At 39.2% G+C, this 15,165-nt stretch overlaps 1 protein-coding gene and 1 non-coding gene across 2 annotated transcripts in view; one reads left to right on the top strand and one right to left on the bottom strand.

Annotated features, from left to right (window-relative positions):
- Nucleotides 1-15,165, bottom strand: part of LOC150054133 (putative neutral ceramidase C) — a 57,346-nt gene that overhangs the window by 23,823 nt on the left and 18,358 nt on the right. Inside the window, exons 7-10 of the mRNA XM_090346350.1 lie at nt 8,040-8,160; nt 6,299-6,424; nt 3,665-3,751; nt 386-490 (exon numbers count right to left, since the gene is read on the bottom strand). Of these exons, the coding sequence (XP_090202476.1) occupies nt 386-490; nt 3,665-3,751; nt 6,299-6,424; nt 8,040-8,160 (439 nt within the window). The remainder of the gene's footprint in view (nt 1-385; nt 491-3,664; nt 3,752-6,298; nt 6,425-8,039; nt 8,161-15,165) is intronic.
- On the top strand, nt 13,969-14,070 carry LOC150054134 (U6 spliceosomal RNA). The gene has a single exon (XR_016537984.1). It is a non-coding gene; the product is annotated as a U6 spliceosomal RNA (small nuclear RNA).

Below are 15,165 nucleotides of genomic sequence, written 5' to 3'. Positions count from 1 at the left end.
CATGCCTGCTTGCTTGCGTTGATATGCAAACATCCTACCACCTGGCCTCTACCCAGAGCAGGAGCAAACATCCTACTACCAGACCTCCTACCCCAAGCGGTTCCTATACCCCAACCCCCTCCTGCCTCTCCTGAAGAGGCATATAAACCCCTGTGTAAAAAATAAAACTTGCAGCTTGATCAGGACGCTTGTCTTGCTGCCTTCTTCGTGTCTCCTGTCCCTTTCACTCCTCCCTCTAGGTTCTTGGCCCTAGTTGTTGTCCCGCTGGACAGGACAAAGCACAACAAAAGCCAATGAAGAAAATGAGGTCAGGCAACAAATAATAAGGTGATCCCCCCAATTCTCTGACCCTTGAGAATGCCCCACGTGGCTCTGCCACACTTACTGTGTGTGTGGAATTGAGTGGGATGCTCACGTCTGTCATGTTCACCCACTGATGAGCCGCAGCCACAGGTCCTGTCACCTCTTTGGAGGCAGAGCCATAGAGTTCCTAGAAGAGCCAGGCAGCATGACTGTCCCAAAGGAAAGAGCTGAGTGGAGTCAAGTCCACCAGCAGTGCCAGGAAGCACCGGTTTGGCACACATTCTCCACTAGGCGGTGCTCCACTGCCTGCTTTGAAATAGCTGTTGTCCACCAAGCCCTGGGGTGCCCAGAAGCTTGAATCCAGGGGACCTTTGATCTATGTTCACATCCTACAAACACAAAATCCTAGCTGTACAGGTTGTGACACAAATAGCACCAGCGCCACTTGAAGGACAGCTAAGCAAATCACACATTTGCTAGACTGAGACTATACTACCCATGCCATATCCTAGTTTTGTTGCTGTTTGTTGTTTCTTTGCTTTAGTTTGCTTTCCAAGTACAGTCTAACTTCTGTCCAGGCAAGCCTGGGGAGATGATCCTTCTATCTCTACCTACCAAGTGGACGCGATTGCAAGGGACGGTCCACCATACCCAGCCGGCCAAGAAGCGGAAAGACGAGAAGTAGGCTGAAGCACTTCCATTTGTGCAAATGAGAGCTTCTCTTGGGTAGTATATTGTTTTTGAAGTTTGCTTTCTCAAGATCTTTGAGTTGGACAAGCCAGGGGCCACGTAGTTACTTAAAAAGAAATCAGACCCCAATTGTACATTAGCTACCAAACTCAGAGGCTGCTCTTTGACGTGTGTGTGTGTGTGTGTGTGTGTGTGTGTGTGTGTGTGTGTGTGTGTGTTTATAATATAGCCAGATAGTGCATTTTCAATCCTATGGGAAGTGTCAGTCTAATGTATTTGCATAGCTGTATGTTGGTTCATGGGTTTCAGACATACAAGTGAATTCTGCTCCAATGCAATGAGTTGACTCCTAGCTCATTTCTGTCATCCTCCTTACAATAGCCATATAGGAGCTCTCAGGATAAGTGGCAAGAGAGAGAGAGAGACTATAGTCTCTGTAGCCTCTCTCTCCTAGCTAAGAGGAATTTTGTCTTGCTGAGAATTCAGAATATGGTTCAGATTTCCCTGGTCCCCAAAACTAGGAAGGTAACAAAATTTCTGACATAAAAGCCTGCATTCTAAATAGAATTAGTTAATTTGTAATAATCTACTGATAATATCACACTAGTTAAAAAGAAACTTTTTCAATTAGGCTGGCTTCTGCTGGCACTTTGGTTTTTTTCTTTTCTTTTTTTCTTTTTTCTTTTTTTTGTCAATGATAGGCCTTGAACTCAGAGCCTGGTCACCGTTCTTAAGCTTTCTCAAGGCTAGTGTTCTACTACTTGAGCCCCAGCACTACATCTCCCTTTTTCTATGTATTTGGTATCAAGGTCTTGAACCCAGGGCTTCATGCATGCTAGGCAAGCACTTTATCTCGAGGCCTCGTTCCTCGCCTCTGCCAGCACTCTTGTGTCTGATGTTTTTAAAGATATTTACCTCTGCCTTTATTTCTCCTGGGACATTTTAGAACTCTGGGAATAAATCATTTGCTTACATACACACACACACACACTCACATACACACACACACACACACACACACACACACACACACACACACGAAGTTGTGAATAAACTTAGAAGGATTTAACCATCAAAAACATGTCATTGAGAGGTCTTCCTTTATATTTTTCCTTGGAAATCTGTCTCCAGAGAAAAATAAAAGGAAAGAAATCTGTCTCTAAGGAAACTGACACAAAACATGAAGATGAAATGAAATATAAATTTTAGAAGCAGAAAGCTAATGCTAATAGAGAATCTGTACCCATACCATTATAATCCAGTCTCTATTCATCAGAAAATCTCTTTAAAAAAAAAAGATGGCCTCATTATGATGGAATACTCCTATAATGCCAGCTACTCAAGAAGCAGATAAGAGAATTATATTATGAAGCAAGCCTAGACCTCATACTATTTATAACAAATAAACCAACAGCAACAAACAAAAACCAAAAAAGAACTAATTGGAATTCAAGATGCCAGAGCTGGACCAGATGACACTGGAAGTCAGAGCAGGTAGATTTCTAAGATTTGATCAGTGTGGTCATATGTGATACCACATTAGTAAAAGAAGTAAGCTAAATTAAAAATAACTCCACATGGGATCACTACTACACTGTTGGTGGGAGCACAAACTTTTTAAACTTCTGTGAAAATCAGTATGGCAGTTCCTCAAAAGACTAAACATACAGCTCCCCTATGACCCAGCAATTTACTACTTGGCATTTACCCAATTGTCCAGAAACAAGGACATACTAAATCCACTAACACAACCATGTTCATTGCAACATCATTTACCATAGCAAAGATATGGAACCAACCTAGATGCCCCTCAGTTGATGAGTGGATCAACAAGATGTAGTATTTATATACAATGGAATTCTATGCTGCTGTCAGAAAGAATAACATCGCCCCACTTGTAAGGAAATGGGAAGATTTAGAAAAAAATCATATTAAGTGAAGTAAGCCAGACTCAAAGGAACATAGGCTCAATAGTTTCCCTCATTTGTCATATTCAGTAGAAACCTTGAGCTCTCCTAGCAGAGATTTACAGTATAGCAAAACCTAGATACATAAGGCCATATAGGATGATGCTAAATGAAAGAACCTCTAGGATAAGGAAACAAAAGCCATATAATGAGTGATTGTTGTCCTTAATGTACTATGTTATCTCTCATCTCTTTTGCTGTCCCTTGGTTATCTCATATTGCTACAGTATTTTACCTTGACATCTGATATATTGTATATATGCTTATTTGGTTATTTGAAACCAGATAGGGAAGGGGGAAAACAAGATGAGGGGTGGGGGTGGGAGGAGGGAAATGGGGACCAAGACATGAGAAAGGGTATCAATGTTTGTGAAGTAATGCACCTTCTATCTGGTGAATATAATGTAACCCTTCTGTTAATTACAATTAAAAATATGAAAAAATAACTCCACATTTACCCATTTTGTTCGGTCTAATGCAAGTGCTCTGGCTTTCTAACTAAACAGGTTTTTTCAATCCTTCCCCAAGCAGAGGCAATTTCTATGTGGCTGACAAAGATAACCTTCAAAGCTAATGTCTTCTAGTTTTCCTGATGTAGTCTGAGCTCTTGCGTCTTTCTTTCAGATATTGACATGCTAATGAAGGAAGTCAGTGTCTCTGATACAATCTTAAGTGAAGATTGAACGTGTGGACCTGTGGCTTACCTTTGCTCTCTGGCAAATGTTCCGCCCTATCATTTGTGTGCTTTCAAACATGTCTTTTCCAGGTCCGTGAGCCATACACTTGCTGGGCTGGAATAAAAAGAGAAAAGATGCACAGTTCGCAAAATAATTATGTTTTAATAAGTGAAAACATTATAAGTGAATCCAAGCAGATTTAAAAAGTCACCTTTTCTACCGTCTCTTCACTGATATTCAGTTCACAGACTAGCACAAACAATATCATATACAGAACTAGAACGATGTATGTGTGTTTTTTAAAAGTATCTCTTCTAGTGACTACCTGATAAATATTGGAAGGTTAAAGCCAAACCCAGGTGGTTTATAATTATAATCCTAACTACTCAGGAATCTGGCATCTGAAGATGCCAGCCCAAACAGAAAATTCTTTAGGATTCTGATCTCAACCAGTAAAAATAAGACAGAAGTATGACTGTGGCTCAAGGGAGAGAGTGCCACCCTTGAGTGAAAAAGCTAATCAAGAGTGCCCTGAACCTGAGTTCAAGCCTCGGTATCAGAAGAAAACAACTACGAAGATGAGACTCAAATGTGTGAAAAGATTTGTTGCATCATATACAGGTTGCTAATATCTGAACAAACACTGAATGTGAGGTCTTTTCGTGTGTAGTAGTCTTCTCTTTACATATCCTTGCCTGGGATAGATAGACAAAGCTAAGTAAAGGCCAGAACCCCCTTTGATTACACCTTTGCTACAATTCTATTAAAACAACTAACTGGCCATTCTGCGGGAAATGAACAAATCTGGCAGGCTCTACTCCTCGCTTCTAATATCAACAAAGTTTGTGATTGATCAACTATTTAAATACTACAAATGGAATAAAAATACTGAGGAAGATATGTATTTTATACTCTATGGCATGGAATAGCCTTCTAAAGATAATAAGAACAGAAAGTCTTACTACACAAACATTTCAACTGACTACATAGAAGAGAAAAGCAAGACTGAAGAAACAACTGGCAAACTAGGAAAAAGTGTTACACTGTTTATGACAAACATACTAACTCTTGGATGCTGTAGAAGCTTACAAAATTTAGCAAGAAAAATCACCATTTGCATGTACAAAAGACATGAAACATTGTAACTATTTCCTACTCTCCTGTGTTTATTTAAAATACTATTTATAATAACCATCCTATGGAATCTATGATACCTGTGGATGGATGAATGATTAAGGAAAATATGGTACACATACCAAATATGGCCCTAAATAATGATGAAATCCTGTGATTTGTAGTAATATTGATGGAACCAAAGGCCAAAACGTTAAACGAGATAATCATATAGAAGAATGGGCTGCAATAGTGGTCCCCAAAGACTGAAAACATTAAAACTGAATCCAAGCAGATTTGTTAAGTCATGTTTCCTAGCATTTCTTCACTGATACTCAGATCATAGACTAGCACAAACAACATCATACATAGAACTGGAACGGTGCATATTTTTAGGTAGTCTAGTTAAAAATAGGAAAGTTGAAACCAGGCACTGTTGGTAGTATGGAAAGAAGCTAGGAATGTAGTACAGCTAGGATATCTAACTGGGCTTCCATCAAAGTAGCAGGACTTGGTTCTGGTTTCCACAGGACCGGACCATTGAGTAACTATTGGTTATACCATATATATATATATATATATATAAATATATATGTATTTAGTATGTACATATATATGTATTTAGAAGTCTATAATGTTTCCAGCATACTAAATCATCATGATTTATCATTATGTATTATATACCTAACTACTTAATGTAATCTATAAAGATGTGTAAACATTATATCCCCACTTGACAATATAAAAAAAGAACCAGACACAGTAGCTCATGTCTGTAATTGCAGTTACTTGGGAGGGACAGTCAGGAAGATTGTAGTTTCAGGTCAGCCTAGGAAAAAGAACAAACTGATATTGCATGTCTGTAATTGCAGCCACATGAGAGGAAATAAGTACACAGGTGGCAGAAAGGATTGCAGCATGTATCAGTGCATGGCAGCACACGTGTGATGGGGAGACAAACCACCCGGAAGACGCTTCATAGTGTGGAAAAGCCCATCCAACACACAAGCAGAGGAGAGGAAAGAAGAGGCATGAATTGTCTTATTTTTTCCTGATTGAAAGAGTAAAGTATGTTCGTTATAGAAAAGTGTAAAAATGCATAAATATGAGATAAATAACCCACATGCAAAAAAATAAACCACATGCAAGAATGTCAAAAGAATGATCATTAACAATCGTGGCTGTTCTCCCATCTCTTTTAACTTTAACACTCTAAAAGCTCTAAAAATTCATGATAATGACAAATTTCTCCACAGGAATTTTTTGGTACAATTTTCAAACTTCAGATATATAAAGGTAAAATATTTTAGCATGCCCAGGTTTGGAGAAGGATACTTCATCTCTCTATGGCCAATCAAAGAGAGAACTGTAACTCCACACACCCAAAATTTTAGTTTGGGCAGCTTCTATGATTAAGAACAGATGCCAGAGGTGAAATAGGCCTGGTATAACCAAGAAAAACATACATGGAAATCAATGATGAATGTCACTGAACAGGAAGTATCCACAAGACCCAAAAACAGAAGCTCCACATGTCATCTCACCTACCCCGCCAGTGGGACAAGTGCTGTAGGCATTGTCACAGGACTCTCCTGTGTCCACACAGTGAGGCCCAGCAATGTTGGGGGACACATCTCCTAGGTTTGATGAAGCAAAGGCTGCAACAAATGGTCCCTGCCAGACAAACAAACAAAAAATACACCATTGATTCCTTGATTTTGATTCCAACTTATTTTCTATTGAATCCTCTCAAGTAAGGTCCTCAAAATCACCTGTATACAATAAAAAAGGGACAGACAATATCTGAGAACATTTTCTATTTTTGAAAAGGGTCATGTGGCAGTCAGCATTAACAGAAAAGTTGAGCCAAAGAAAAGGATTCCTTATCCATCCTCCTTCAGATTCCTTACTCCATTAAGTTGTTCGTTCGGTATCATAGCTCAGAAAACAAAAGGTAACATCACACACAGTTTATCTCCTCCTAGCTTCATCAAAAATCTTTATATATCCCTATCTGTTGAACTTTAAGTCTCAGAGAGAAATTGTTAGCCACTTAAAAGTAAACAAAGACTGTAATGGATATAAAAATCAGAACGTGATCATAATTTTTTCGCTAGTCCTGGGGCTTTAACTCAGGGGCTGAGCCCTGTCCTTGAACTTTCTCAAGGCCAGAGCTCTACCACTTGAGCCACAGCACCACCTTCAGGTTTATCTATGTATGTGGTACCAAGGAATCAAACGCAGGTCTTCAGGCATGTTAGACAAGCACTCTACCACTAAGCCAACCTCCCGATCCAACTACCCTATAAAATTTTATGTGATTATAAAATTTTATAGAATGAAAATATTTACACAGTGTGATCAAAGAAGGATATTTAGACAGATCACAAAGGTCCAATAGCTACGTGCATACAATCTTTTTGCTTTTTTGTTTTTGTTTTTTTCCTTTGTCGCTGCATTTCATTTCTGTATCTTTTGTCTTATATGCAAGTTTATCTTTTGGGGGGAAGGTAAGGGAAGCACGGAAATGGGGTAAAGAGTAAACAAATGCAGCAGTGACACTCACTAGACATGATGTTATAAATGAACTATACAACTTGTGGAGGAAGGGGGTCAGGAGGGAAAAACTGGAAGAAAATGAGGAAAGAGATGACAAGGTTCAAAAAGAAATGTACTCATTAAATTGAAATTTAAAAAGATGTACTCATTAAATTAAATTAAGATTTAAAAAAAGAAATGTACGCCTTTACCTGCTGTAGCTATAAAATCTTACATCAGCTTTACAACAAAAATAAATAAAATAAAAACAAAAAAGGCCATTATTATGCTATAAAATCTTGAACTTGGGCTGGGTGTTTGGCCTAGTGGTAAAGTGCTTGCCTAGCATGCACGAAGATCCAGGTTCAATTTCTCAGTACCACATACATAGAAAAAAAAAAACAGGTGCTGTGGCTCAAGTGGTAGAGCTTTAGCCTTGAGAAAGCCCAAGGACAGTGCTCAGCCCTGAGTTCAAGGCCCAGAACTGGCAAAAAAAATTGTTTAAAATCTTGAACTTGCTTTCTACAGGCAACTGATTATAGCTTCATAAAGCTAGCAAGACAAATATTGGCCACAAAAGCAAAGAGTTTTTTCCCTCCTGGGGAGAATAGTGAATTTTTTATATCCAAGCATATCCCTGAAGCTCATAATAATAATTTACTTGGGAAATTTGGACCAGCTATCTCAAACATTGTGTGAAGAATAATGACAGAACAAGATGAAGCTCTCAGTGGCAAAAAAAAATTCTCACTTGTCCAGGTAGATATCCTGTGTTCTTCTCTTGCTCACAAAGATAAGCTGCATAGCCCATGTTGTCACTGTTCACTAAGTGGTTAGTGTTGTTCATGCTGACTGGATGGATGGCAAACCAGCTGTAAAAGAGCAGAGGTTCCCAAATTAATCAAGACAAGAGGAGAACCCAGAGCTAGCATTTTCTCCATTAGAATGAAGTAGTTTGGAAGTTATGCACCCTAGATTTAGATCCTTTCATTGTTTATGACTAAAAATTAAAGTATTGACATAAAGAACTGAAGAAAACTAATGACTTACTTAAAAATACAAAATTGTTGGGTGATCGTGGCTCACACCTGTAACCCTCACTACTCAGGAAGTTGAGATCTGAGGATCATAGTTCAAAGCCAGCACTAACTGAAAGTCTGTGAGACTCTTATTTCCAATTAACCACTAAGACGCTGAAAGTGGAGGCATGGCTCAAGTGGTAGAACATCAAACTTGAGCGAAAAAGCCAAGCAAGAATGCAAGTCTCTGAGTTCAAGCTCCAGTACCAGCACAAACAAAAACCATGATCACCTTCATATAAGCTTTTAACAAATGTCAAAAGCAATCAATTGCCATATGATATAATCGAATAATTGTAGACTTTGATCTTCAAGACAGGCACAAAGACAGTAACTATTCTAATTAATCCAATACAATCCAACAGAAATTTGCTGAGTCTCGGCATTTTTACATGCATAGAATACATGGAGGCTTACTTGCAGACTGCCATAAAAGACAGAGATGTAAACAAATGGCCTTAATATGGTGTGACAAATGAAAGAAAGAAATATACAGGAAGCATTTGGAGACTACAGATGACTGACTATTCATTCACAAGGATAATGGGGAGGAGAGGGGTAAGCAGTCAGGTTAGTGCAGAGAGATATAGAAGAGTACATGCAAAAGTCAATATGTTCTTATGCACAGTAATACCTGGTTCAAGTAGAGAGCCACACTAACCCCTACCTGTCACTTCATTTGAACCTCAGAGGCCTAATAGGCTGCCTTATACTCATCTTTATAGGAGACTCTTTGGTATATAAGAAAATATGTGTACCAGCTGTGTGTGTGTGTGTGTGTGTGTGTGTGTCACTTGTTCTTTTATTTTTAAAAGCTCAAAATAAGGGACTGGGATTTTGGCCTAATTGTGGAGTGCTTGCCTAGCATGCACGAAGACCTGGGTTTAATGCCTCAGAACCACATATGTAGAAAAAGCCAGAAATGGTGCTTGTGGCTCAAGTAGTAGAGTTCAAGCCCCAGGACTGGCACAAAAAAAAAAAAACAACTTAAAACCTCAAAATAAATTCTAATCAACTACTGACTACTTGGGTGGAATTTGCTGTTTGGGAGTTATACTCTATTAAATTTGGAAGAAAATGTGGCAATGGCCAAAATAGGCTCATGATTCCTCAAGCAACATATTTCAGTCTGAACTTACCATATGAGCTCAGCCAGGTTCACCCTATTACATCCCTCGCTCGCATCAAAAGAAACTCACAGAACAGTTCACTCATCATAATTATTTAGGGTCTATTGGGCAAGGAACTATAAATATAGGATTTTACTCTCATGAAAGCCTTTGAGTCAGATATTATTCTTATCCTGATTTTACAACTGAGAAAACTCTCATCATGATGAAGTAACTTGACCAAGGTCAAATAGTCATAAGTTTCAAGGCATTGAACCCAGATTTGTCAGGTTACAGAGAGCTCATATCCAGTATGGTATACTGACTCTGCCCCTTCTTTTCCTATAAGTTGACTCATTTAACACAAATTCAGTTGACCTTGACTCTGAGCCAGGCAATAGGACCACAAAGATGAATGAGGCATCACGCTGCCCTTGAGAAGTACTTCAGGATGGATGGGACATTTGAGTGGTTCTCAAATGTTCCATAAGAATTTGCAAAGAACTTGGTGACAAGGAAGAGGCATTCCTGCAGAGGAAGTAACTCCTGCAAAAGCTGGACATCTTCAGAGGATGAGTAGACAGGCAGGGTGGCTGAGAGCACAGTGGAGATGAGCGGTGAACAGCAGCTGTAGCTACATGTTCACTCAACATGAATTTATGGGTTTAGTAATATTCTGTTAGATCCCAAGGAACACAGAATCTGGTGTTTGCTATGCCACCAAGGATGTTCCAATTATCCACACTGGTATCTGGAGAATGCAAATGTTAAGAATTTGAGCTTGCTAATTAAAACACAGTCTTGACTTCTTATTTAATTCATCCACTTTAAAACTTTGAAAAATCAAACTTTTTCTCTACAGAACTGAGAAAAATAAACATTCAATAAAGCTATTTGAATTGCAATTAGAAGACTGTGGTGCTAAAACATCAAACAGGATACAACAGCTAAAGTATGATGGGAGTAGGGGATCTTTGTAAAGATATGCTGAGAGGTGATCATTGTCACTTAAAAAGACCAAGTTTACAATGCGTCTGCTAAAATAAATATTCTTAAGCAAAATCAGAAGGGAAGAAAATCTTAATGTTAGAAGAAGTTTTAACATAGGCATGAAAAGCTACTTTCCTGATCATAACCTTTCTTACATAATAATGATACCACACTCAGACAAAATAGTCCGCTGGATTCTCTACTGGAGTCATATAACTTAATTAGAGGACTTAGGAAATCAGACGAGGGGAATCTTACACTAGCTCATTGAAAAGCTAATTAAAGTGCCAGTTCTCTTGTCCTGAGCCTGAAAACTAACATTTCAACTACGCTTTGTGAATCAGTAGGCAGTTTATTAATGAGGACGATTATACTTCTATGTTTTGCGTGGGTAAGTCAGATATATGGACTTGTGTGGTGGCTCACACCTATAATCCTAGTTACTCAGGATCTGAAGATCCAGGTTCAAAGCCATCCCGGGCACTACAAAGCCTTGAGACTCTTTTTTTTTTTTTTGGCCCCTTTCTCTTTCTGGCCCCGCTCGCTCCAGCCCTGCTCGCTCCGGCCCGGTTAGGCCCTCTTTCTAGCTCAGGCCCCGCTCGCTCCGGCCCGGCCCTGCTCCTGGCTTGCTCTGGCCCTGCTCGCTCGGGCCCGGCCAGCTGTCGCTTGCTCCTGGCTCTGCTCGCTCCGGCCCCTTCTCGCTCTGGCCCCGCTCGCTCCGGCCTCGCTGGCTCTGGCCCCGCTCGCTCCGGCCACCACTCGGTTGGGCTCTGTTCACTTCAGCTCAGCTCGCTTCTTTCGCTCTCTGTCGCCGTCTTGTCTCTGCCACTTTTCCGGTTTGGTTGTGTCTCGTCTCTGCCACTTCCGGCTTGGTTGTGTATGTGGGATACCGAGGAATCGAACCCGGGTCTTTGTGCATGCTAGTCAAGCACTTTAACCGCTAGGCCAAACTCCCGGGCCCCAGCCTTGAGACTCTTATCTCCAATTAATCACTAGAAAATGGGAAGAGGGGCTGTGGCTCATGGGTAGCCTTAAGCTGAAGAGCTCAGGGACAACACCCAGGCCCAGAGTTCAAGCCCCATGATCAAAAAAAAAGAAAAGAAGAAGAAGAAGAAGAAGAAGAAGAAGAAGAAGAAGAAGAAGAAGAAGAAGAAGAAGAAGAAGAAGAAGAAGAAGAAGAAGAAGAAGAAGAAGAAGAAGAAGAAGAAGGGGAGGGGAGGGGGAGGGGGAGGAGGAGGAGGAGGAAGAGGAGGAAGAGGAAGAGGAAGAGGAAGAAGAAGACTATTAGAGTCTCTTCCCATCAGGCATGTGTTTGTCCTACTCAGAAAGAAAAACTCCATAAATATTCTGAAGCAGCAGCAAGCCCACCCCAAGTTCCATTCTGTTAGTTCTAGACCATCAGATCCAGTGGGCAAATTGTACCCTGTACAGAGGTGCCTAAAAGGGGGTACATGAAGTTTCAAATTCATCCCCTGCTCAGCTCCCAAAGTCAGAGAACATCTTTGTCCCAGCTGTGACCCTCACCCATCTCAATGTCCACAAATAGGGAAATAAAATATTGTTCAAAGGTAGTGATCCTGAGTTTCACCATAGCATAGGCGCTATTTGAAAAAAATGCAATATGAAGAGGTTATTGTGGGTTAAATAAAGCCCCACCTAAAATTTATGCCTTACTAAAACCTCAGCACTTGACTTGCTTTGAAGGTGCCTTTGTAGTTATCATGAAGGTAAAATCTACTGGCTCGCCACAGGGCCTAAATCCAGTGACATATCCTTGTAGTAAGACTTTTTTACAAACCAAAGAGACACCCAAAGAAGTCGATGTAAAGATGAAAACAGAGCTTGGAATGATGTATCTACAGGCCTAGAAAGTGAATAATTCATGATAATGACAGTAAAACATAAAAGAGATTCTTCCTCAAATATTCCTGAAGGAAGCAACATTGCAAATGCCTTGACACATTGAGTAATCAACACTGCCAGTCCTCTCATCTGAAAGAGGATTAGTCACTATTAGCTTAAGCCCCACCATCCATGATATCTGGCTTCCCTGGGAAACTAAAACAGAGACCATATTTTATAGTGCCAAATCTGGGATCATACACAAATCATTTAACTTGGTTGAACCACAGTGTTCAGATCTGAAGCACAATGATAGTACTAGAACCTACCTCACAGCATTTGACAAAGCACTAATACAAGTACTTAGCACCAAGACTAGCCTACACGAAGAATGGAATGATTCTCAAGATGCTGAGACTGATATCAATACACCTGATATTAAGGAGAATGCAAGGAAGATCAACCCCTGAGCAAAAGTATTTAATACAATGTAAAAAAATGTATGGTATATGCATGTGTGATGCATACAACATGTGTATGTTGAGTCCATAGATAAGCATGAGATAATTAAATGTGGAAATCCTGCCCTCTTGTGAAGAAATCCAAGAATGATTTGGACAATTTTTTGCCTCTAACTTGGCAATTATTTTTAAGCATAAAACCACCAAGACTGAAAAGACTGGAAAAGAAAGCATTGAACTCATCTTTGCAAAGGGCTCTTGGGCAACTCTGAGAAAAACTTCTGTATGCATGTATATATGTATGTATATATTCACACATGTATGTGTATATATGTATGTATGTGTGCATGCATGTGTGTATGTGTATATAATGTATGTAATACATATATAATTCTTTGTCTATTTTATTATGGAAAACCTGAAAACAAGCAAAGCATCAAATGAGTGCTGAGCCTATATGTGTGTGTGCAGGTGGGTATTATGTAATACTCTACAGTAATTTTTAATTTTAAATGTCAAATGATTGCACCTGCTTGGTGCTGATAGCTTGTGCCCATAATACTAGCTACTCACGAAGCTAAGATCTGATGATTGTGGTTCAAAGCCAGTCCAGGCAGGAAAGTCTGTGAGACTTATCTACCAGAAAACTAGAAGTGATGCTGTAGTGCAAAGTGGTAGAGCCCTAGCTTTGAGCAAAAGAGCTCAGGGACAGTGCCCAGGCACCATCAGAATTTGAGCCCTATGCCTAACAAAAGCTAAAATCAATCAGTAAATAAAAACACTAACCATTAAGGAAATGTGGTCAGAAGGAGCTATGATTGTTTTCAATTACTTATCTGCATAATCCAACTTCATTTTTTTAAATAAAAGTATCAATATGTTTAGAAAAAATTAAAAGGCCATATAACAAAATGTTAAATTGTCTCTGAATCATAAAATTAACAGATACTTCTTTCTTATGGATAAACCTTCAAGAACTTGCAAAGTTACTTTCCCTTAGCAAAAGGAAGATTTTTTTTTATCCCACAAGATATGACAACAAGAATGAATCTCAAGTGAACTGTATACGGATTTTCCCAAGCCAGGCTCATTGCCTATAACAATGCATCACTGAGGAAATTTCAGTGGCAGGAAGACAAAATGTATGTACTGGGAGAAGCTGTCTATGGGAACTCACCATAATTTTTATTTAACTTGATGTAAACCTAAGAATTCTCTGTGCTAAAATTGGAACTATATAGGGACTAGCACAGCCGCTGTGCAAAGATAACACACAAATTTGTGGCGCATTCCATATTTTTTAAATAAAAGAAGTTCATTAGTTAAACATAATGAAATCTTTCAAAGAATAAACATGGCAGCAGTGGCACTGTGTCACTTCTGCTGTTTTCCACTGTCCACTGTGTTCACCAGGTTGGGGCCAGAGGCCCTCTTCATGTCTGGCTGGAGACAGCAAGCCCATCGGATCCATCGTGGAGGAAAGGGTGGTTATACTACTCTAGGCCTCACTAAAAACTGCCATCTGACACTTAAAAGTTTTGTTCTTCAATCCCTACCTATCAAAGGGAAAAATGAGGAGAGAGCAAGGGAAATAGTGATACTGAAATGTGCAGTACTCATTACCTGACTTATGTCAGTTGAACTGTTCTATACATCCCATTTACAATATCAGTCTTTAATCCCTATCAATCAATCAATCAATCAACCAATCAAAAAAGGTTGAGAGATAAGGGGAGCAAATAGGATTGAAGAAGAGAGGCAAGTATCTGAGTAGAAAGAAAGAAATGTTCACATATATATACACACACATATATATCTATATCTATATCTATATATATATAGATATATATATATGTCACAATTCCAGAAAATAGACTACACTCGCTCCTAAAGAGACAAAAAGGTTGCTGGAGTACAAAACAAAAAAAAATAAAGCCACTTGTTCATAAGAGAGACCCATAAAACATTAAAACAAAGATTGAATGAAAATGGCAAAAATATATACATAGCAAATTCTGTCATGCAAAGAGCTGTATTACCATCTTGTCCAGAAGTTACATGTAATTTAAGATAAGAAAACAGCATTATTAGATATGAAGAAGACCCCTATAAAAACAAACAACCAGTGAAACCACTTGGTCATTCCAGTATATGAAGATGGCAGTCTTAATGTTACTGTAGTTCAAAGTCAGTTCCCACAATTGGTTGGGCTAATTTCTTTTTTCCTTTTTTCTTTTATCTGATGCTAGTTCTGTAACTTATACTTGGGTCTTTGTATCCTTGCTTGCTTTTCTCACTTAAGGCTGGTGTTCTACACATCTCCAATTCTGCCTTTTTGCTGGTTATTTGGAGATAAAATTCACAGACCCCTTTTCTGGTTTGGAATGGCTTCAAAT

This window comes from Megascapheus bottae, chromosome 15 (assembly GCF_031878675.1).
Source record: "Megascapheus bottae isolate mThoBot1 chromosome 15, mThoBot2.hap1, whole genome shotgun sequence".
Classification (NCBI taxonomy): domain Eukaryota; kingdom Metazoa; phylum Chordata; class Mammalia; order Rodentia; family Geomyidae; genus Megascapheus; species Megascapheus bottae.
The sequence above is the reverse complement of the archived record's forward strand: the minus strand, read 5'-3'. Positions and strand labels throughout refer to the sequence as shown.